Source organism: Miniopterus natalensis, chromosome 5 (assembly GCF_054644295.1).
Source record: "Miniopterus natalensis isolate mMinNat1 chromosome 5, mMinNat1.hap1, whole genome shotgun sequence".
Lineage (NCBI taxonomy): Eukaryota > Metazoa > Chordata > Mammalia > Chiroptera > Miniopteridae > Miniopterus > Miniopterus natalensis.
Genome location: NC_142085.1, coordinates 61,909,197 through 61,933,943, shown reverse-complemented (window position 1 = coordinate 61,933,943; position 24,747 = coordinate 61,909,197). Strand labels below are relative to the sequence as shown.

General features: G+C 37.5%; 2 protein-coding genes, 1 long non-coding RNA gene and 1 pseudogene across 4 annotated transcripts in view; 1 reads left to right on the top strand and 3 right to left on the bottom strand.

Annotated features, from left to right (window-relative positions):
• KPNA5 (karyopherin subunit alpha 5) overlaps positions 1–645 on the bottom strand; it is a 41,704-nt gene extending 41,059 nt beyond the window's left edge. Inside the window, exon 1 of the mRNA XM_016198703.2 lies at positions 543–645. Coding sequence (XP_016054189.1) covers positions 543–546 — 4 coding nt within the window. The 5' untranslated portion in view covers positions 547–645. The remainder of the gene's footprint in view (positions 1–542) is intronic.
• Positions 646–938: 293 nt separating this feature from the next.
• On the bottom strand, positions 939–3,045 carry LOC107526314 (uncharacterized). Its single transcript, XR_001602151.2, has 3 exons — positions 2,879–3,045; positions 1,844–1,977; positions 939–1,088 (listed from the first exon to the last, which is right to left on the bottom strand). It is a non-coding gene; the product is annotated as an uncharacterized LOC107526314 (long non-coding RNA).
• A 333-nt stretch (positions 3,046–3,378) lies between these two features.
• Positions 3,379–24,272, top strand: ZUP1 (zinc finger containing ubiquitin peptidase 1). 2 transcript variants are annotated; one of them, XM_016198702.2, is made up of 10 exons: positions 3,379–3,492; positions 4,822–5,397; positions 8,706–8,816; positions 10,527–10,648; positions 13,690–13,858; positions 16,118–16,306; positions 16,718–16,883; positions 20,612–20,763; positions 21,794–22,014; positions 23,626–24,272. In XM_016198702.2, exons 2-10 carry the CDS (start codon positions 4,836–4,838, stop codon positions 23,671–23,673), a joined length of 1,740 nt encoding a protein of 579 aa, XP_016054188.2. In that variant the 5' UTR covers positions 3,379–3,492; positions 4,822–4,835; the 3' UTR covers positions 23,674–24,272. The 2 variants fall into 2 exon arrangements, with proteins under 2 accessions (XP_016054188.2, XP_087673703.1); XM_087817577.1 differs by lacking the exon at positions 3,379–3,492 and adding an exon at positions 3,599–3,615.
• LOC107526303 (eukaryotic peptide chain release factor subunit 1 pseudogene) lies at positions 6,394–7,795 on the bottom strand (annotated as a pseudogene).
• Positions 24,273–24,747: the final 475 nt, after the last annotated feature.

Here is a 24,747-nt window from a genome sequence, read left to right as displayed (position 1 = left end):
GGACACACTATTAAAATTTCGTGCTGGGGGTTGCGGGGCTAGCAGGGAGAAGCCTCTAACTCCGGCGTGTCGGGTGGGGACGGAGCCCTTCCAGGCACCTGCAGCCGGCGGGGGCGGGGGGTGCGACACGCACGGCCCAGGACCGAACCTGCCTAATTCTGGACATTACGGCAGTTTTAATAAGCTGCCGGACACAGACAAACGCTGAGGCCAGGAGTGAAGACCGGGAAGAAAAACTAACCAGAAACGGAGCAAAGCGGAGAGAATGGAATCGCCCAGCCTGGAGCTCCTTCCCAGGACGGGCCGGGCAGCCTACGAGGATCTGCACTCCCCGCGCCTCCGCGTCCGCACGCGGGTCCAGCTGCCACGCCCCCGCCACCACGGCCTCCCTCGGGGGACGCTGAGAGAAGCCCCGGCGTGGCCTGCTTCTGAACCCTTCGCCAGGAGACGGGTCAATAAAAACAGGGGTCCCAGGACCCAGTAGCTCCCAAAGGGACCAAACCCGAGGCTCATCCAGCCTGGCCTGTGTCAGTCCCACTTACCCATTAAGGTGGCACTAGCCGGTGCCCTGGCTTCCACTCCCCGGCTGCGGCGTCCGCTGCGGGTAACGGTGGGCTTGCCGCTCCGCCCCTAGCGTTGAACGTCGCGACCGGGTTCGCAGCTCAAGATGGCGGCCACCTGCGCCCCTTCCCCGAGACCCCGAAGCCCGGCTTTCCCAGAAGCCCTTGCACGCGGCGGCGGCGGCGGCGGCGGCGGCGGCGGCGGCGGCGGCGGCGGCGGCGGCGGCGGCGGCGGCGGCGGCGGCGGCGGCGGCGGCGGCGGCGGCGGCGGCGGCGGCGGCGGCGGCGGCGGCGGCGGCGGCGGCGGCCGCACGGACCGCAGAGGGGCGGGGAGGGGGCGCGCCCCAGCCGCACCGGCCGGAGGAGGAGCCGACGTCAGCTGGGACTCCCGGAGTTCAGACCCGCGCGGTTCCTGCGGCCCGAGTGTGTCCTTCTCTCCTGGTCCTCCGTGCGCGTTCTCAGTCGATCATTCACTGATGCGTCAGTCCGTCCGTCCGTCCGTCCTACAGCGTAGTATTGGTGGAGGGCCTAATCGGTGCAAAGCATTATTTTAGATACTGGAGTTACAACGGTGTACACAACGGATCAAAATCCTAACCTCGTGCAGCTTCACAGAGGCTCTTTCCTTCTTCAGCTGCATTAACTTCTTCCTATATGCTCCCCTTTGTTTAAAGCTTTTCAATTTGCTATTTATTTAAACTTTTGAGTCCTATAACATCTGTGCATTTTTCACAGACACAAAAAGTAGTCACTGCTATATGAAATAAATAACTCCAGATAAAGTATATTCTAACACATTATGTAGAGTCTTGTAAACCATCCTGAAGTTCAACGAACAGTATTGAAAACAGACTTTTCCAGACGCAATGCTAGGCACAGAATATATAAGGAAGAAAAAAAAGCATGATTCCTATTCCTAACAAGCTCCTGTTTTCCATCTCTTGTTCTTTTTGTTTTTGGTTATCTTCCAGCTCTCTATTCCTGCTTTTGTATTTTTTTAACCCCAAAAGCTATTTCCTATTTTTTATTCAGGGATTAAATATCTTTTCTTGTCTCTGAAGAAACTAATTGCAGTTTCCTCGAAATATTTTTTCCTCTCCTTTATTCACTGTCTCTGTTTCTTCAGAGTTTGTTTTTTCCCTTTTTGATCATTTTGGTTTTCATATTTCCTGCCACAGGGGGTACTCCAATGCCTGGTGATTTTCGAGTATCCATATTTAAGAGAGAAAGAGACGAAAGAAATTTATTGAAAGCCCATGTATGCACGGGGCTTGTTTACTCACTGACAGCCTCCCTACAGAGTGATAAAATGAGATCTTGGCTAATTCGTTGGAGGATTTTTCTTCAAGTCATTATCCGTAGGTCTTTTCTCTTGGACCAATGGTTTTCCTGGAAAATAATTTTCCAATCTCTTGACCTGGAGACACAAATCAGACATCAGAATGTTACAGGGGGAAATGGCTAGAGGCCTCATAATTCAGTATTTAGCTTTCATTATTTCCCATTTTCAGTCCAACACCTTGACCCTCACCCTTAACTGTGCATTTCTGACTTTACAGCCTCTCTAGTTCATTTTCTTCATAAACTAAACCTGTAGAGTTCTGTCTGGGAGGGAAGGATGAATCACTTAGCAACCTCATGATGTCAGGAGGACATCTGGAGGTAGGGTTCTAATTGCTCCTTATTCGGAATTTTAGCAAAATGTTCTTTCAGGCCCAAATTTAACATCTTTCTTAGAAGTACCTAGTCCTGAATTTCTGAACATCTCCAGGGGTCTGGTATATGAATTAACTTGTTTTTTGTGGATTTCTCTACCTAGTTACTACACATTCACCCTTTTTCTAGCTTTCAAATTTTGTTAAAATCTCATTTGCAGTTATTTGTATTATTATTTTTATCCTGTCATTTTCGTAGATTTTGAGAGGCATGGTGTATAAATGTACAAGTTCAGTTTGCCATGTTTAACTACTCAGCACCTAGAATGATTTTGAAAATATATATTGTACATCATCAGACCATGCCACTCCCCTCTTTAAACACTCCAATAGTTTTCTATGAGGCCCTGCACCATTTAACTTTTGCCTACAAATCTGACCTCACATTGTAACCACTTCTAGAACAGTGTGCTTAGGTCACAAAGTGCTCTTGTTGCTCCAGTCTTAGAGGCTTTGTTCTTATTATTTTCTCTGCCTGGAATGCTCTTCCTCCTGTTGGCACAAGGTTGTTCATAAGCTCACTCACCTCCTCAGAAAGACCTCTGCTAACTACAGTTGTCCTTTCTGTAAATAACCCAGTTTTATTTCCTTCGTAACACTTACCACGATCAGTTTATTTATTTGTTCATTTCCTCTCTACCTCAGAACGTAAGCTTCCAATGGCCTGGATTTTGTGTACTTTGATTACTGCTGCAGCTCCAGTTCCATGCAGAATGCCTTTTTAAAACAGACACTCATTAAATATTTGTTGAATGAAGTAAGGACGGAACCATAGAAATAAGATACCTGTGATCTTGTAACCTTGAGGCAAGAACCTGTCTTAGAGCCCCTGCATCTGCAGAGCATAGGTTGGAGTGTGACACCTAGCAGCACTTTAATGCGCACTCAGGTCCTAGTCAGTGGATACTGTGGACTCGTGCAGTGCCCTGGGACCCGCCCTTTCGTTCAGAAATACGTCAGAGCCGAGTTTCTCGCAGGGTGCCCGGGTGCGGGGACCCTGGCGGCAGGAGAGAAATGACTACCACTTCCAGAATGCACTGCGACCCCGTCCGGCGCGCCGTGCATGCCGGGAGCCCTCCCCTTCCGGGGCCGGAGGAAATGCTTTTTGAATGTGAGTCTGGAGGCTGAAGTCTTAGGGAGGCGCCGGTTCACTTGTCGGTTAACTGTGAATCTCCGGGTGAGGAGAGGGCCTACGTTCGTCTCTCAGGCCGGGAAAGGTAATCGGCTCCGCGCACGCTCCTCTGCGGGTAGCCAGACGGCTTCCCCTGCGGGACCCCAAGAGAAGCGCGGCCTGCGGCAGTGTGGCCGTCGCCGTGGCCCGATCGCCGGGCCGGCCCGTGGTAGGAACTGACGGTCCCAGCTTTCATTTCCTAGGCCCAGTTCGTGGCTGAGCCGGTTTCGAGTCCTGCCTCGGGACGCTGGCGCGGACCTGGCCTCGCTGCGCCCTGGCCCTGCCGCCCCCTCGCCGCCTACCCACCGGCCTGTGGCGCCGGCCCCGCGCCGCTCGCACCCTAGGTGTCGGGGAGTCCAGCGTCTCCCGTGGCTGGTCCTGTCCCGGCCGGGCGGGAGCAACTCTCGGGGGGACGGTCTTTCCACTAGGGGTTTGGGGGAATTTCCTTCTAAAACCAGGGACCGTTTTCACTTGTCATAAGGGAAATGAGAAAAATAAGGACAGCGTAGGGACTTCTTATAAAAATAAATTCATTTAAATAATGGGAATACTTCCCTTATCTTTCTTTTATTGTTTATTTTTAAGTCCGTAGCTAAACGATGGTTTGTAGTATGAAGGTTGTGGAGGTGAATGCTTTTTAAAAAATTATTTCTTAGCAAAATCACCTTTTGTCGGTAGCTAGTACTTTATTAGGCCACAGAACTCAGAAGTGCCTGCTGATTTAGTACAACTCATTTTATAGACCGAACCTCAAAGAGGTGGGCTGTTTTACTTAAAATTATGAAACCTGAGATTATAATCCGGTTCTCTTGACTCTCGAATCAGCCTGACTGGATCAGCACTTTGGCTAACCATTTTCTGCCTGTAGTGACATATCTGAGCTAGGGTTTACTCCATGGAGAATAATGATACTTAAACTAGTTTGATATTTATAAAGCTCTTTAACTATTAAGAGCTATTGTTAACATGTGTTTATTTACACTCTCTTTGTTAACAAGTTTAAGTTTCTGTACTTAGATCAGTTGATAAGGCTTCTTTGTATTTTTTTACTTGATTTATCTTACCTGGATGATTTTATAAATGTTACTTTTTCTGTACCTCACACCATAGTTTTTGAAATATTTGAAAAATTATTTAAACTTGTATTATTAGTGCCTTTGTTTTATTAAACTCATAAAATTGAAACGGGCATTTTAGGTGAGATTTATTAATAATTTACTATATTTGAGGAACAGTAAGTACAGTACATTGAAAATGTCTTCATCTAAGTACTCCAGTTTTAAATGAATTTAATTGTTTCAAGTCATTTTATAAAATGCATTTTCTTTTTCAACTCTTATTTTCTAACTTAAAATATTACTGTGTTCTTTTCTAGCTCCCTGATGTACCATGCTTTCTTGTGACATTTGTGGTGAAACAGTAACCTCAGAACCAGACATGAAGGCTCATCTCCTAATTGTTCACATGGAAAATGAAGTTACATGTCCATTTTGCAAGTTGTCAGGGGTGAATTATGATGAAATGTGTTTTCATATTGAAACTGCTCATTTTGAGCAAAATGAACGAGAAAGAAACTTTGAGAGGATCAATACAATACAGTATGGAACTTCAGATAACAAGAAGGACAACACCCAACAGTATAGAATGGAAGTTGATTCAAGTGTTCATTCAGCTTGTGCATCTAATCTTTCAAAAATGTCAGCTCAAAGTCTGCCTAAGGATGGTACTTTAAAACATAAAGCCTTTAATTCAGAGAATTTGACTGAATCTAGAAGACTCATGGAAAGTAAGGAAAAAGAGTGTGACCTATCCAAAACAAAAGGATCAATATATGAGACGATGTATAGTCCTCCTGAATGTCCATTCTGTGGAAAAAGAGAAGATTGTACTCAAGATATGGAAACTCATGTGAAAACAAAGCATGCCAATCTTTTAGACACTCCAGTAGAAGGTAAAATGTTCATTTTATATAATAAGCAACACTAGCCTCAGTTTAACATGCGGTGTCCTAAAAATTGGTTTGTAAATCAGATTATTGCAACCATGTTTTAAAAATCAGTTTATATCTATAACAATGTTTATTTCCATTTGGTGCAATATAAAATACAATAATGGAAAAGAATTTGGATGCAGCTAACAAATGTTTCAGCCATATTGAGAGTAGCTTATTGCCTTTCTGAGGAGAAAGACACCACCAATCCAGGGGCATCTGGACTGTCTCGGACTCTGACTATTTGTTATTGAGTCCTAGTTGATTCTCTTATGATCAGAGACCGCACTCTCATTTCAGTTCTTGCCAGCATTTGGTGTTTGTTTTCAGTGTTTCAAATTTGGGCCATTCTAATATGTGTTAGAAGTATCTTAATTTGCAAATCCCTAATAACATGAACATCTTTTGACATGCATACTTACCATCTGTATATCTTTGGTGAGGTGTCTGTGAAGGTCATTGGCCCATATTTTAATCTGGTTTTTGGTTTACTTATTGTTGATTTTTAAAGAGTTCTTTAGATATTTTGTTCTTTTTTTTTTTGGTCTTTTTTCTCTTTTCAGTTTGGGAAATATTCCTTGTCATATCCACAAGTTCAGACACTCTTAACATTCTTTTTTTTTGCCATGTCCAGCCTGGTAATGAGCCCATCAAATACTTCTGTTGGTGTTTTTTTTATTTCTAACGTTTCTTTTTCTTATGATGTTAATTCTGTTTGTGAAGATTTAGAGCACTGAATGTATTTTTGCTTCTATGTATGAAGATTAAAAAGATCTTTTTCCCCATAAAAGATGAGAGCAACCAATTTCACCATCAAATAGAAGTAAAAACTGGATTTCTTTTTAAATTAGTTCGAAGTGGCATTTAGGAACTTAGTTATAGGCTGCTATGCTAACACCATGACAAACCAAAGTGTAGAGTTGGGTCTGGTTTTCTTTTCTTTTCGATATCTAATGCTCATGGATTAAGTTTTGGAAATGTTCCGATTGTAAGGCAGGGATCTATTTGGATTCCACCATGGGTGTGCTCCTTGGGTTGGATGCAGGAGGGTGAAGCACGTTTTGCAGGAACCCTGAAAACTACCTGGCATTCATCCAGGTAAAAAACAATGGTTTCCTCTTGGTATTCCATTCCCTGGAAGTCTACTTGGTACTGCAGGATAACTCTAATTCCTACACATTCTTTCATGAACTGGGATGCTTGTGAATTATCTGTGACTATTTCCAGGGTAGCTCCAAATGTTTTATAGTTGTTAGCAAACCATTCCAACAGTGGCATGTTCCCAGTCAGCTCATATTTCTATCCTGTCTATGAAAATGAAACTTATACTTCTCTTGTTCTCCAGTTAGAGAAGTTACTCCTCTTCTGTGCCTTGGCAATGAGAAACATAACATTATATCAAGATTTTCATCAACGGTTAGAATCTCTTAACAGCTCCCATTTCCAAAGCCTTTAGTGTGCCTTTATCTCCAAAACAGCACTTATCTGTATCCTAGCTGATTTCATCTAACTGTTGTTGAAGTCATTTCTTCTTTTGAATAAATTTCACCTTGGAGAGGACATCAGTGGGTAGCTCTATACCTTAGTTTCCATATTCACCGCTGTAGATTATATCAACTAATTTTAAGACTTGATTGCAAACTCTGATCAAACATATCAGATTGACTTAGTTCAGTTTTAAAGTCAGTTAATCCAATAAAAATGAAACCAGTCACATTCATTTTGTCCACAGAAATAAACAGCTGCACAGGAGTCTCAGCTACTTGCTGAACATAGTTATTCCACTTCCAAACCAAACCTTAAATGTCTGGATTGCTCAGTGCTTTCACTCTGTGTATCTGGGTTTCTCTTCAGTGTCCAGTATGGGCCAGGTCTTAGTCTGGCAGAGGTGTCACTTCTTCTCTCCTGGACAAACTGCACTTACCTGCCTGCAGTGCTATTTGAGGGATCAACTCTGATTTCTTGCTCCCAACTAGGTAGAATGATCCCAATATCTAGCTTTATGCTAAATGCTTGAATTCTGAATCTCACCACTTAGTTTGAACTGTGCTGAGAATTGAGCCTCTAAAGGCCATTATCTAGACTGGCTCCTACCTACCATTTTAATTTTCCTTTCTACTTTTCTTGTTTTGACTATAGATCTCAGTGTTTGTTAATATTTTCTTTTATTATAGTGGTAAGAAAGGTTAGTGCTTATGCTCAGTCACATCTTGACCCTAGAAATAGAAAAATGGCTTTAAATCCAATTATAAAAAGCTTTTATTTATTTAAGGAGGTTAGTGGATAGTAGATGTGGTACATAAGTACAATGGAATATTACTCAGCTATGAAAAGGAAATCCTGCCATTTGTACCCACATGGTTGTACCTTGATAGCATTATGCTAAGTAAAATAAGTCAGACATAAAAATCAAGTAACTGTACAGTCTCACTTATACATGGAATCTAAAAAATAAAAAACCCAAACTCATAGAAAAAGATATTTGATTTATGATTACTAGAAGCAGGAGTGAATGATGGGGAAATTGGATGTAGGTGGCCAAAGGTACAAACTTTCAGTTTTAAAAATAAATTCAGGGGATGTAATGTAGCATGTGATGACTATAGCTAACACTGCCGTATGCTATATTTAAAAGTTGCTAAGAGGGTAAACCCTAAAAGTTCCCATCACAAGGGAAAAAAACATGTTTTTCCTGCTTTTTATATGATCTTTAGAGGCTAAATTCTCAGCACTGTTCAAACTAAGTAACTGAACTTCCAGTAACTGAACTTATTGTAGTGATCATTTCATAATATGAGTAAATCGGGTCATTGTGCTGTACACCTTGAACTTAGCACCAGATGTCAGTTATATCTCAGAACTGAAAGGAAAACATTTAGTGCTTTCGCTCATCTTGGTGTGCTCTGTAGCTTTATTATTATCAGACAGATAATATAACTGAATATTTCCAAGCTCTTTCCTAAAGGGAAAGTGCATGTGCTGCATCCAATTTTTCCTTTTTGTTTTTAAATTTTCAAGTGACTGAGAAAAACCTCTTATGTGCTGGTTAAAAATAAAGCAGATGGAAGTAGGAAAAGAGGATGCTGGAGCATGTCTGTAAATTTATATCGTCTAAACTGTGGCTTCAAATCCTCAGAGGAGGAACTTTCAAACACTTGACATTTCAAGTTGTAGAAATTCTTTGGTATGAAACCAAAACAGTCTTTGACTTGGGGTGAAAATCTAAAAGTTTCAAAAATAAAACCAATTGAATTGTATCTCTAATACAGACTGTGATCAACCACTGTATGACTGCCCTATGTGTGGGCTCATCTGTTCCAATTACCATATTCTCCAGGAACATGTGGACTTGCATTTGGAAGAAAGCAGCTTTAGACAAGGTATGTTTATGTGTTTAAAAATAAGAACGTCATTATTTACTTTTTACTTCCTAGGACACATGTAATTTTTAGACTAGTGATGCAGAGGTGGGGAAAAGGGATACTGGTCAAAAGTAAATCTGTCCCTTAAAAGAATTTGAATCTAATTCTAACTTTTTAAAAACGGTTTTTTCACAGAAAAATTCTGAAGAATAAACTGTTGTGACCAACAGCTGAACTAGAGGTGTGCATCCAGGGTTTTGCCCCAGAGTACCAGTGTTGAGAAGGCAATGAAATATTGTGCAGTCTTAAAAATCTGTTTGATTTGTAAGTTGAGGCCATTTTTTCAGAAGCTAGAAGTAACTGAATTTAGCATTTGCTTAGCCAAAGTTGTTGATGAACTAGGAAGCTGCCATATAGCACATATAAATTTTAAAGAGTGTGAACTATACGATTAAAACTTTTTCAAGTGCCTTTCCAGCTGCTAGCCCAGCTTCTTACATTACCCCTTACTAGTTTTATAAGTGACTCTATGAAAGTTTTCCTCTGTCTCCTATTTTTTTAATGTGCTATTGTTTAAGTAATCAGTATGGTGACTTAGAAGTGGAAAAATACTATATGAGTTGCACAGTCCCACTAAAACAATATAACTTAGACCCTAAGAGAAACCAATTGTATTCTAATAGATTTCAGTTTCTTAAGGCATTTAGATACCACCTGTTAATGCAGGGCCTTTAGTGTCCAGTGTCAGTGATTGTAGTACCAATTATTTCCATGGACAGATAGCATTACCTGCTCACTCAGACTCATCCCAAGATGAGAATTACTGTAGCAAAGATGGAACAGTTTTGTACTCTGTTGGTTCTACTAACTACTGTGGAAGAATCACCCTCTGGAGCTGAGTATCTGATAATTCTTACTTTGTTTATGGTAGGCTTTGTATGGGTGCATAAATTATTCTGTAAGCCTAAAGTGGGTAATGAGAGAAAGATGTGGTCTGAGTACTGTAGATAGCCTCAGAAGTACACTACATATCAGTTGTGAATTGCATGTTTCCAACAATAGAAGTGGGGACCAAATAGGAAGCTATGGTGGAGGCTGAGAGATTTGAAAGGAAAGAAAGAATAGTCAAATACATAATTAAACCACCAATTTGGGAGATCAAGAAGATAAGATACTAGCCAGAAGCCACTGGCTAATGGATCTGTGGATCACTGGATAGAGAGGAAACGGGTAGATGTTGCAGAGTTGCACTATTTGTTTGGGCGAGACTAAATATCTGCATGATCTAATATCTGTATTTTGCAAACATATTTTTACGCTCTAGTATTTCCTTCCTCTTCCCACAATTTTTTTTCAAAAACCAGTCTATCTGATTTGTGTTAAAAAAGGAACACCAATGAAGGGTGTTGCTTAATTTCTGTAAGTTTTCGTTTCTTCAGAAGGTTTCTTCCTAATGTTGTGACAAGGATCCAAATAAGATAATTAATGAAAACTCCTTGTCACAGCCTAAACACTCAGTGAATATTAGTAATATGAATGAAGGTTATACCCTTACAGAGTAGTTTAAGTTCTGCTGGCTTTGCACTTATTTTTTGTGTGACATTATAGGCATAAACCACAGGCAAAGTAATAGCATTTACTCAATTTTTAAAAATATACATTAACATGTACTAAATAATTTTTGATTTCAGTAGTTATTTTATTCTAAACGCTAAAAATATCTGATAGGCATGGATCGAATCCAGTGTTCTAGAGATCTAGAATTGGCTCACCAACTTCAGCAAGAAGAAGTCAGAAAGAGGAGATCTGAAGAATCAAGGCAAGAAAGGGAAGGATTTCAGAAGCTGCAGGTACAGAGATTACAATTATACATTATTTTGTTTTGGTAGAATTCTTCTTCATTTTCCGACATGCCGTCAAGACTGAATTCTAAATATTACAGTTCCTAACAGGCACCTTTGTCAGTACTCATTCTGATCACCCACTAGGGTAAGCACTTTATATATCAGATCCCAAAATCTTCACCACACTCTATGAAGAAATTACCTTAAGCTTTCTTTCTTTTTTTCCTTTATTTTACAAAGGAAAAACGGAGACAAATAGTGCTTAAGTATCTTAACTTGCTCAGGATCAGGCAATATTAAATGTAAAGCTTGGGCCCATCCAGGCGTGCCTCGGCAGGTGAGCATCGACCTAGGATCCCGGAGATTGCAGTTCTATTCGAGGTCAGGGCACATGCCCTGGTTGCTGGCTCGATCTCCAGTCGGGGGCATGCAGGAGGCAGCCGATCAATGACAACTCTCTCATCATTGATGTTTCTATCGCTCTCTCTCCCTCTCCCTTCCTCTCTTTGAAATCAATAAAGATATATTTTTTAAAAATATATATTTAAAAAAAAGTAAAGCTTGGATTCAAACCTATGTTAAGTTGATGGGGCAAATTAAGAAACTAGACTCATAATTTAAATGTTTCTAAAGATACTTAAAAAAGAAATTTACAATTAATGTCTCCTGTCTGATCTTAAATTCTTTTAGTGGTTGCAATTCAGGCATTTAGAACCATTTTTAATGGAAAATGTTTTTGATGATATTTGAAACTTTGTTAGGTGGGTGGTGGTGTTCAACAAAACTGGCAACATCTTTTATATTTTTAATGCCTTTAGATGTTTAATAGATTGTTATACTTTTTCATTCCTAATTTGCAGTGGACTATGATATCATCTGTGCTAGTAATACTCACAGAGTTGTTAAATGTTGTTTTTGTATGTCTTAATAGGATAATATGTGGATAAAAAGGTTTTATAATCCAGTAAATTTGAAAGTATTCAGTTAAAGAGGTTCATATCCAAAATATATGAAGAACTCATACAACACAACACCCAAAAACCAAACAATCCAATTAAAAATGGGCAGAGGATATGAATAGACACTTCTCCACAGAGGACATACAGATGGCCAATTGGATATGAAAAGATGCTCAACATCACTAATCATCAGAGAGATGCAAATTAAAACCGAAAGGAGGTATCACCTCACACCTGTCAGAATGGCACCATCAACAAATCAAACAAGTGTTGACTGGGATGTGGAGAAAAGGGAGCCCTTGTGCACTGTTGGTGGGAATGCAGTTTGGTGCAGCCACTGTGGAAAGCAGTATGGAGGGTCCTTAAAAAATTAAAAATAGAACTGCCTTATGACCCAGCGATCCCACATCTGGATATATATCTGAAGAAACCCAAGACACAAATTTGAAAGAATGCAGCCACCACTATGTTCATTGCAGTGTTATTTACAATAAATGAGATATAGAAGCGACCCAAGTGCCCATCGGTAGATGAGTGGGTAAGAAAGCTGTGGGACATGTATACAATAGAATATTACTCAGCTGTGAAATAGAACGGAATCTTACCGTTTGTGACAGCGGGGGCGGGCCTAGAAGGTATTATGCTGAGTGAAAGGAATCCATCAGAGAAAGACAAATCCCATAGGATTTCACTTATGTGTGGAATCTAAAGAGCAGAATAAATGAACAAGCAAAATAACAGACTCATAGAAACAGAGCAGACTGATGATAGCCAGAGGGCAGGGCGGTTGAAGACTGGTTGAAAAAGGTAAAAGGATTAAGTACAAATTGGTTCCCAGCCGGCTTGGCTTAGTGGTTGAGCATCAACTTAGGATCCAGGAGATTTGGGTTTGGATTCCTGGTCAGGGCACATGCCCGGACTTTGGGCTTGTTCTCCAGTTGGGGGTGTGCAGGAAGCAGCCAATCAATGACTCATCATTGGTGTTTCTTTATCTCTTCCTCTCGCTTCCTCTCTCTGAAATCAATAAAGATTAATTTTTTAAAAAAGAAATACAAGTTGGTAGTTATAAAATAGTCATGGGGATGTAAAGTAGGGAATATAGTATTGTAACATAGTAATCATTATATATGTTGCCATGTGGGTACTTGAAATAGCAGAGGGAGCACTTGGTAAAGTATACACTGTCTAAGCACTATGCTGTACACCTGAAACTAATGCAGAATAATATTGAAAGTAAACTGTAATTGAAAAATAAAAGAATAGGTTGTATACTTCAGGACTTATCAAATCCTTTTATATACTAATGTGCATTGTGCATATCATAATTTTCCCAAACTTATTTGGCCTCTGACGTTTTTCTTAGACATCTCAGGCATGGCAATGTGTGAGAAAATTTAATTCTCACTTTGGAATATCTAACTTTGGTTATTTTTCTCATTGGTGATTCATTTACGTGAAAAATATTTTCCCACCAGGATTCAAAAGAGGAAAGAAAGTTGGCTTTTTCCCCAAGTCGTCTTGCCTTATGTAATTTTGGACATTATAAATACAAAAGTTTCCAGTATTAAAGTTGAATTTGTTGTGTAACTTTGCAAGTTAGTTGTTTAGATCTCAGACACTTTTTCCAAGAAGGCTGCATTATACATATTTTTTGAGATTCTCTGTTCAGTGTGTAAAAACATGGTTCATTTACTATGTAGAATGAATGCCTGAATGAATTATGAATTAAGTAGGCCTTTGTAGGCTAGCCTGGGAACCACATAACAAGTACGGACAGATTTCCTTCCAAAAATCAGCAGAATGTTCAGAACTCATCTGCTTTTTACAGTACTTTTAGTAGGAAGACAGAATTCTCTGCTTTCCCTAATACAAGGAAAACAAGTCTCTTGCCATGATCGTTGTTTGTAGAGAAGGCTGTTATTCAGGGATTTTGTGTGTGTGTGATTTATTTTTCATAAAAATCTTCAAATTGACTTCCATAAAAGTCTGTCAACCAGAATGTTTCCAGATGAATAAAACTGCAAGTTTCCTTCCTCACTGAGGGTAAAGGGACATAAAAATTAAGTTATTTGTTTTTATGTTCAATAGCGACAATATGGTTTAGATAATTCTGGAGGGTACAAACAACAGCTACTACGAAGTATGGAGAGAGAAGTAAATAGTGGAAGAATGCCTCCATCTGAGTTTCACAGAAGAAAAGCTGATATGATGGAATCACTAGCTATTGGTATTGATGATGGAAAAACAAAAACTTCTGGTGAGTTCTTAAACATCAAAATCATGGTTTTAATAGTCTAATCAGAGCAATAAGCAGAATTCCTTGAATTTTGCCTGATTTTCATAGCCCACAGTTTATATAGATTTAGGTGAAATGATTCAAATAATTTTTTTAAATGTGTTGCGTTGAAACTTCTAAACTTCTGTTTTTACAGTAAATAATTCACTTTTATATTGTGTTAATTTACTTCGTATTTGAAAATGAACCTTTTAAAAAAGTTTCTGATAAGTGCTTACTATGTTCTAGACCAGTGCCATCTAATAGAAATATAAGTGGGTCACATAGATAATTTTAAATTTTCAGTAGTCATATTAGATAACATAAAAAGGACCATGTAAAATTAATTTTAAGTCCATCAGGTTCATAATATTTTAAAATGTAATCAGCACTTAAAAAAACTATTAATGAGATATTTTGCAGTATTTGTACATCCTTCAAAATACAATGTGTATTTTATACATTATAGAACGTTTCAAAGTGGGCATACCATATTGTTCAGTATTTTTTCCTCATTCTTTTTCCTTTTTTGGGGGAGGGAGGGAGGGAAGGAGGGAGGGAGATCAGTGATGAGAGAGTCATTGATTGGCTGCCTCCTGCACTCCCCGCACTGGGGATCGAGCCTGCAGCCCTTGGCATGCGCCTTGACTGGGAATCAAACCATGATCTCATGGATAATAGATTGATGCTCAACTGCTGAGCCATGCCGGCTGGGCTGTTTTTCTTTTTCTTACTAATTTGTGGGACTCCTCTAAGAATTCAGAATTCTAATTCTTTGTTGGTTTTATGAGATACAAATATCTTCTTCATGTCTAATAATTTGCCTTTAAATTGATACGTTTATTTTTTTAATTTTATTTTTCAATTTCAATTATATTCAGTGGTATTTTGTATTAGTTTCAGGTGTACAGCATAGTGGTTACACAAACATACTTTACAAAGTGGTCTCTCCAATATTTGAAATACCCACCTGGCACCATACATAGTTATAATACTATTGACTATATTCTCTATGATATACTTTACATCCCCATGACTATTTTATAACTACCAATTTGTACTCCTCAATCCTTTCACCTTTTTTACTCAGTCCCCCAACTCCTCCCCTCTGGCTATCATCAGTCTGTTCTCTGTATCTATGAGTTTGTGTCAACTTTGTTCATTTATTTTGCTCTTTAGATTCCACATAGAAGTGAAATCACATGGTATTTGTCTTTCACTGACTGACTTATTTCACTTAGCATAACACCCCTAGGTCCATCCATGTTATCACAAGTGGTAAGATTTCATTCTTTTTTATGGCTGAGTAATACTCCATTGTATATGTGTACCACCCTTTTTTTATCCACTCGTCTGTTGATGGGCACTTGGACTACTTCCATATCTTCCATATATTCTTCTGAATTAGTGTTTTGGATTAGAATCACTGGATCATATGGCAGTTCCATTTTTAATGTTTTGTACATAGTGTCTTGAGACAGAGTTTTAAATTTGAACGTAATCAAATTTCTTGATTTTTTCTTTATTTGTATCCTTAGTGTCGTTTAAGAAACTCCCCCATCTTTGAGGTCATAAACATATTTCTTTATATTTTTTCAAAATTTATACTTTGCTTTTCATATTTTGACTTTAATCCACTTGCAATTTATTTGTGTGTGTGTGTGTGTGTGTGTCTGTGTGTGAGAGAGAGAGAGAAGGTATGGATCAAATATTTTCCCTTTATTTATAACAATACTTAAATTTCTTATTGCTTATTTATCTTAGTACCATTTAATGAATCTGTACTTTCTCCACTTTTACTTCTCTAAGGGTCTCTATGTAAAAAGATTTCTGTGTGGAATAGGAGATCCCAGGAAATCCATAATATGATTCATTCGGGTATACAGGAAGAAAATATTAGAACTTCTGTTTGTTTTTAATTTGTTTCATTGTTTAATTTCTATTTGTTCATATATTTTAGAGTTACTATAGAACAACTAATATATGTAATTTAAAATAAATATAAATACAAAAGATTACAGAACACCGCCCTAAAATATACTGTGTCCTTTTGATAAGCTGCCTTGAAGTTCAGAAGTGATTGATGTAATGGCAAAGTAGGACCTGAGCTAAGGTTATATCAGTAAAAAGATAAAGAAGATGGAATTGACAGAATTTAGATCTGGGAGACAGATTAATATTAGAAATATATTAGAAAGTAACCAATTCTTCCAAATCTTCTCAATCTCTTTTCTACTTTAGGAATTATTGAAGCACTTTATAGGTATTACCAGAATGCTGCCACAGATGAGAGGCGTGTGTGGCTTTCTGCAGCAGTGGATCACTTTCATTCATCTTTTGGTGACAAAGGTTGGGGTTGTGGTTACAGAAACTTCCAAATGCTACTGTCATCATTATTACAAAATGATGCTTATGATGATTGCTTGAAAGGTATGTGAAGTGCAATACTTTGAATTTGTCATCGTATAAAGTATATATGATATGGAATTAATATATAGTGGGCATAATTAATAGCTTTAATGAATAAGTATTTTGGATATTTACATTAAGAAACTGATACAGTAGAAAATGTCAGGAATAACTCTCTAGAGTAAATGCTGTACATTAATTAATATATAGTAGGGACAATTAATGGCTTTGATAAAGAAATACTTTAGTGGATATTTACATTAAAAACTTGAATTCTGGTTGGAGGAAGAGAAACTGATACAACAGAAGATGTCGTGAATAACTGTCTTAAAAACTGTTGTAGATTCCTCTAGAGTAAGTGGTTTACTGCTAAATGATATTATTCAGCACTTTAATAACTGTCATGTAACAGGTTTGCTTGTATGATTTTAGGTATGCCAGTTCCTTGTATTCCAAAAATTCAGTCTATGATTGAAGATGCATGGAGGGAAGGTTTTGATCCTCAGGGAGCCTCCCAACTTAATGACAGGTTACAGGGAACAAAGGCCTGGATCGGAGCATGTGAAATATATACACTTCTGACCTCCCTAAGGGTAAAGTATGTACCTAAAATGCCAAGTTTGTATTATTGTCATATCTGGGAGGTTTTATTGTTTCTGGGGTTTTTTGGTGTTTTTTTTTTTTTCTTTTCTATCAAAGCGATAGTTAAAAAATAAAATACCTTTAAGTAGCACTGAAAGGTTTATAATGAAAATCAGCAACTCATTCCCTGTCTCATGCTCCTCTCTGTTCTCTAGTCCTGTTTCTCAGAGGCAGCTGTCACTGCCATTGGTATTAAATAATATGCTTTTGTGACTTTTTCTTGGTTTCATCAGTTTTAGACTTTATCTATTGCGTTCCCCTTATATCTCCCACCTGTTCGCCCTCAATCCTTCTAACATGGTTAAATTTCTGCTTTTATTAAGTTAAAGTTAGAGTTTACGTCATGACTGTATAAATATTATTGCTGATTTTATTTTAAAATACTTTTCCTTGAGTTGAAAATTGCCTTTCCTTTTCCCTTTTACTGTTTGGCTGCATCATAGTCTTAAGTTTTTGTAAACACTTCGCTATCATGTAATATGAAGCACTCCTATTCCTGGATGCCTCCTTCTTGAAGCTATCTATCCTCTTTGCTCCGGTCTGGATTATTTGCCTTCTAGATCCCCTCCGGAACTAACCACATAGTGTTTCTTCACTGTTTTCTTGAATTGGAGACTGGCTTTTTCCTGGATTCCCTGTCTTCCTCTTTTTTGGATTACCCTCTTTTGTGGATTACTCTCTTTTGCTTGAACACTTTCTTCTTCAGCTTCCTAAGAAAGGGTCCCTAGTCCCTATTACTTAAATGATACTTTGGTTGGCTATATTTCTCTAAATTCAAAATCACTTTCAGATCATATTTAGTTTTTACTCTCTTGACTTCTAGTGATCAGTAGGTATTACTATTGCAACGGTAAGATGCCACCAGATTCTCATTCCTGAATGTATAACCTACTTTTTTTTTTTTTTTGGAAGTTTTTTGCATTTTCTCTTAGCCCTGACATTATGAAATTTCACTGGGAATGTGGGGCTTTGATACATTGTGTAGGCATTTGTTTTTCCTTTCGAATCTAGAATGGTGAGTTGTAAGATCTCAGGATAGTGTTTAAAAGCTTGGACTTTGGAGTCAGGTGCCTGCAATTACTTCTGGCTTTCCTAACTACCTGCTCTGTGACTTAACTTGTCTGTACCCTCATTTATTTTGATTATAGGGTATTTCTGTCTTAATTCCACCATTGATAAAAGAACATATAAATAGTAACTACTTCATAGAGTTATAGTGATAATTAAATGAGATAATAAAGTGCTTGGAACTATGATCAGAATGTAGTAAGAGCTCAGAGGTTAACTGTAAGTGTATTGGTCATGTCTTATTTTTTATATTTGCTTTTTGTTTTACTGTCTAGATTCACTCAACTTTATCTCCCAACTGCTCCTTGAAATGTTTATTTTAGCAGTCATGTTTTTAATTCCAAGGGGTAATTTCATAGGATGGTATTCTTTTATGGTTGCACAGTTTTTTCCCAATACTTTGTACCTTTCTGTTCCTCACCTTTTTCTGTTTCCTCCATGTTAATTTGTTTTATATCTATCTATTTTAGTCTTTTCTGTTTTGAAGGCATTCTAACTTCTGTAAACCCTTAATTGTCTATTCCTAGAGTGAGGAACAAGGCACTAAAAAGCTGATTGGAGGTCCTGTGGGATTGCATGGCGCTCACTGAGTAGCAGACTTCATTTAAGGAGTCTTAGGTGGAAACTTGCTATTTGGTTGGGGAACTCTCAGATAACAGTACAGACAGAGACCTTTTCTCAGGGGCCACTCTTCTGCTACAGCTCCTGCCTCCGTGGAGTGGGGGGTGGCAGGGTGGTGAGGAGTATTTTGCCTTCTTTATACAAACTTCCAATTAACCTCATATTTTTGTCCCCACTACTACTCTCCCCTCTACCTTGTGCCTCTAACGCTTTCAGCCCTTGGGTTTTAAGACAGTTGTCTTTACTTCTTTGCATTCACTTTTATGCAGCTTTCCATTTTTTATAATTCCATGAGTTTCTCATCTGTCCCATTCTCCTTGTCCTTGGGTATTTACGTAATTTTCTCCCACCATATTATGTTGTTGGGCTTTCAGGAGGGAAAGGAGATAGATGCTTGTGATCATCTTTAATGGAAAATTTACCTTAAGCTTCATGACTCCATATTTTCTTTTATGTTTGTTCCTAGGTAATTTAGCCAGTGTTTTATATCATTTCTCCCATATTAATTGAGTAGATTTAGAAGTAAAAATATTTTTAATAAAAAACCAATGTGTGTATAATAACTTTCTTGGATAATTTAAATTGAACTATTCTCATGCCCTCTAAATTTCTTTTTCCCTTTTTTTCTTTTTGCCAGTCTGTTTTCCTATTACATGTACTGTATCATGTTTGAGCTTTTTTTTTTTTTTAAAATATATCTTTATTGATTTCAGAGAGAGGAAAGGAGAGGGAGAGAGAGAGAGAGAAACATCAATGATGAGAAAGTCATTGATCGGCTGCCTCCTGCCCGCCCCAGACTGGGGATCGAGCCTGCAACCCGGGCCTGTGCCCCGACCAGGAATTGAACCCCAATCGCCTGGATCCTAGGTCGATGTTCAACCACTGAGCCACGTCCAGCCAGGCCATGTTTGAGCTCTTAAATAAATTTTAAGGAAAGGAAAATTTCTATCTAAAATACCTGATATATTTTCTTGGTACCTGAGAAGGTTTAGTCTTCCTTTCAATAAAGCCTTTTTATTAATAAGCCCTGAATTCATTTCCTAGTTATTTGAATGTCTTTTTTTTTTTTTTTTTTGCACTCTATGAATTATACTCTGTTAGGTACTGTTCTAAATATAAACATGCAGTCAACTGCTAAGCCAAAAGTGGTTTCTACTGTTTTAACAATTTTCCAAAACTTCGTTTCCATATTTACAACTCAGTAGTAATCAGTTTCAAAGTTACCAATATTAAACTTACTGAAGTTAAAGATAGCAACCATTACAATTTGGAAGTATTTAGAGATTTTATTGCCAACAGAGACAAGGACAGATATCTGTGCTATACTTTAAATGAAAATAAAGCTTTTACTTGTTTTTGTTTATACCTGACCTTTTAAAAATAGTTTTTGAAGAGTGTAAACAGTGCTTCTGGTTAAAATAATTTTGTTAATTCAAGGTTGGCTTCCTCTTGGTGAAATAATACCACTGGGGTCTGGTGCCAAAGAGGAGAGCAATAGATAGATGTATAGATGGAGGTACATATAGGTTTTTCTGATTTTTACAGGTATTCTTTTCTTGTTTATTATTGGCATTTGAGACCTGGCAGGAAAAAGATTCAGGATATTTTTAATAGATTTGAAAGGCTGTTGAGGAATGAATTAGAAGCAAGCTTTTAATTGATAATCTGGTTCAGAGGCTTTAGAATAAAAGCTGTGTCTCAGGTTATATGTAGGTGATTTTTAAAAATCAAGTATAATCCTTATTTACTACTCATGGAGATTTTGTGTAAATCTTTTATAACTTCTAGGTCAGTCATCAACTTTATTATGAAGTTACAAATAATTATTTCCTCATAAATGACATTTTTTAATATAAATAATAAAATTTGTATTTTTTTTCTTCTTAGGAAAATGAGATATAAGAAGTTCTAAACTAAGAATTTTTTGTATTTGATAACCCCACTGATGAAAATGATTTTTAAAATATTCTCTAATATTCTGTCCATTTTTTCTAGGTGCCATATTGTGGATTTTCACAAGCCCACTGGTCCTTTGGGTACACACCCTCGCCTATTTGAATGGATACTGAACTATTATTCTTCAGAGAGGGAAGGGGGTCCAAAAGTAGTGTGTACATCTAAACCTCCTGTCTATCTGCAGCACCAAGGTTAGTGCAACTCAGATAATAAGTGTAATTTATAAGAATATCTTTATAAGACAACGAATTAGCTTCTGCTTTAGGACAGGTTAAGATTCTGACCGTGGAGAGGAGGAGAGTATTATGACAATAGTCTGTGTGATTTTCATAGTTACATTTTCATTATAGTCCATTCCTGGGTAATGAAAAATGATATCCCTGGTATCTTCAGGGCTGCCTGGTTCTCTCTTCCTTTATGGCTTATCCCTTATTTTTTTCAGGCCTTTACCTATATATCACTTCAGTGAGGCCTTCCCTGACCACCTTATTAAAACATCATCTCATCCCAACTCCCTGCCACTGGCATTTCTTATTCCTCTTCCCTGCTTTATTTTTTTACATATAGAGCCTAATCTATACTTTACTTATTTATCTTGTTTATGGAGTATTTCTTCCTACTGTGATGTGAGCTCCATGAAGACAGGAATGTTTTGTTTGTCTTGTGTGGTATCACCGGCTGCCTGGAATAGCGCCTGGTGCGTGCATGTTTGATAAATATGTTGAATGGATGATCTGGATTGGCAGGAATGAGGACAGGTAAATGTTAGGCGTTTCATCATTTAGGAGTACAAGCTGTAAAGGCTAAGCTCTCCCTTTTGAAATTCTAGGGTATAGTATAAATTTACTTTGGTTTACCTTTTAGAACCTTTGGAGTTTTGTCTTATGGTAGGTAAACTTCAAATCCTTTCATCAGAGATACTTTGAAAGGAAGGATGAAGGGATTAGGAAATGTATATGGCGCAGGACTTTTTGTAGTGAAGACTTTAGTAAACTAAAACTGAACCAAGGAAAACTGAAGGTGAGGAAGTAGAACTGAACTCTAGTGTCATAGGAGTGAGAGAGCTCAGATACCTCCATGTCAAAGGGACTAACTATGCTTATATTCTAAATACACGTTTGCACACACAGAGACTATTGAGTGTGTGTATGTTACGTAGTTATTTATATGTGTAACTATAGATAGATACATATATATAGCTGTTATTTTCTTTTTTGATAGGTCATAGTCGAACAGTTGTTGGAATTGAAGAGAGAAAAAACCGAACGTTATGTTTACTAATATTTGATCCTGGATGTCCTTCTCGAGAAATGCAGAAACTATTAAAGCAAGACATAGAAGCTAGCAGTCTCAAGCATCTTCGGAAATTTGTGGGAAATTTAAAGCATAAGCAATACCAGATAGTGGCAGTAGAGGGTGTTCTTACTGCAGAGGAGAAAATTGTAAGTATCTAAATATTTATTATTCGAAGCTTAAACAAGTTGAACTTGAGTTTAAAATTTTTACTTGAAGTCAGTATTATCCCTTTGTATCTCCAAACACCTTATTCTCTATATCATTAAGTTGGGAAAGATAGTTTGTTTTTATGTCATTTAATTTCTGGAATGGACATTTTAACATTTTAAATGGTACTTAATTGCTCAGAGCTTCATAAAAATACTTAATTTATATTAAATAATTTAATTTTTAATGTCAAGTGAGTGATTAAAAATGACAATCTATATAGCATATATGGTAAAAAAACCTAACTTAATCCAAGGAAACCTAACCCATGTCGATCTTACAGATATTGTTTATTAAACGTGATTCATGTGATTTCTGAGGCTCTTGCCATGCACTTGGGCTTGTTGGATGTACACAGTTTTAGAATTTAACTTCAGTACAGTTGCCTCTTTATCTCTTGCAGTGAAGTGATGAGTGGTTCATTACAGAAAAATTTTCAGGAATTGCAAACCCTCCACTTGGTATGAAAGAGCTATGTGGTAGCATACCAAGTCTAGAAAATGTGTAGTTCTCAGAATCCTGAAGAAAAAAGTTTCCCCATCCAAGTACTTCACGTTGATTTGTTCCCTCTAAAGAGGGAAGGGTGGACTAATGAGGAGCATTTATGGAGGATAGGATCATGGGGGAAAGGACTAGCGTTGTTTAAAGTGAGAGAGCGCCAGGGTAGTAATCTTTTTACTTCACAGTGTGGAGTATAAAGGCACAGATTGTTTAAGTTTCTTTGCAGTGACTTAAATACCCAAATTGCATTGGGTATTTAAATTATAATATTTTAATAACTGTGGCTGTTATTCAAGGGGTAAAATCAGTTCTTCAAAAATTTTTTATCCTGGTAACTGTCTTATAATTACCATAAGAAATTTCTGCCATAAACATATTTTGAGTATTAATTTAAAATTCTATTCTAGATGTTGGAGTATACTTATTTTTTTAAAAACCTCCTAATGAAATTAAGTGAAAAAATAAATACAAATCCACTTAATAGCCATATTCTTTCATTCTTTTCACATTTTGTTATGTTTTAGTTAAATTACATTTCTGTTTCCATGTGTAACCCTTATACTCTTAACTTGATTTAGCTTTGTTTTAGCTTGGTATAATATGCCTAGATTTGTAACTCAAGTTGTAAAAATAACACAGACATTGACATTTTTTAAGGTGGCATTTTTAAGGCCATAATGTATAAGATAATTTTCTTAAAGCTTTCTCTGTTCATAGCCGTCTATTTCTCCTTTCTGTTTTCCCTTCTCTGATTGTGAGCCTGCTGCATGTTTACTTTGGGCTTATTATTCCATTTTTTTAAATGATATTTTCTTTTTACTTCTTTCTGTTTAGTCTTTATCTGGAATTTTATTTAATTTTTTTATGACTTGGATTTAAAAATGTTTATTCCTAATTTCTTAAATTCAAAATTGTAATGTTCCTTAAGAAATTTTCATTATTTTGAAAAAATATATAGATTTTCTTTTTTAAATATCAGAATGATAATATATATTCTAGTTAATTGATTTATTGCTTACAATTAACAATTTTTTTTATTTTCTTTTAAGGCCAGGAGACAAGCATCTCAAGTTTTTACAGCTGAGAAGATTCCTTGACGAATTAAACATTTCAGTGCTTGTGGAATTTTATTTCCAAATTCAGATATTAAACTCCTTAATGTAACTTACGGATCTGTGAATTGTCTAAATACTCAACTTTTAGTTTCTAAAATGTCTACATTATATCATCAGTGATTCACTGTTTAGAAATTATTTCAAAAAATATCTTGTTTGCATTGTGGGTTTTGTATTTCTTACCATGTTTCAGAAATTGATTTTGTATCATAGTCGTATGTAATATTGATTGGGTCCTTGTGTTAGGTAGTCTTAGTATTTTCCATGTATTAATTAGTTTTATCTTCAAAATAGTTCTGTGAGACAAGTTCTATTATTAGTGTGTGAGGAAGCTAAAACTCAGCAAGATTAGATAGTAATTTGCCTGGAAAAATTACCGTAATTCAGGGTGTGAGCCCAGGCTCTCACTTCCAAATTCTTATCAGTATTTGGGTGGTGGACACACAATACATTATACAGATCATGTATCATGGAAATTACACTTGAAATCTATATCTTATTAACCATTGTCACCCCAATAAATTTAATTTAAAAATTCTTACTAATAAAACATGTGTTCTTCTGTTGTAAAACATATATAATGAAATTCCCTCCTCACCACTTAGAAATAACCTTAATATTTAAGAGGCATAGCTTTGAAAAGAGGGATTTGCTTTTGTTAAATATTCACACACTGACCTATACAACATTAAGTGACCTGTAGGAGACACCTTCAGGTTCATGTTGGATGTGCCATAAAAGGTTGAGTAAAAGAATCCTACTCTAGCCAACTTAAGCAGAAGGAAATTCATTGAAAGATTATCAGAGAGGCTCCCAGAATCCCTAGGTAACTAGGGCACTGTGCTGGACAAGGCAACTCTAGAGGCTGGACTGGTCTTGTTCGTAGCAGGAACCAGGTTAGGCGCCGAGGTGGACTGTCTGCTCACAGTTCAGGTTCCAGGGAAGGCCCGTCTGATGCCATGGTGTGTGCCCTGGACAGAGGCAGTTTCTCACAAGGAAATACGGATAGATGAGGAAATGGATATTAAACAACAAAAAAGAAAAACAACAAATGTC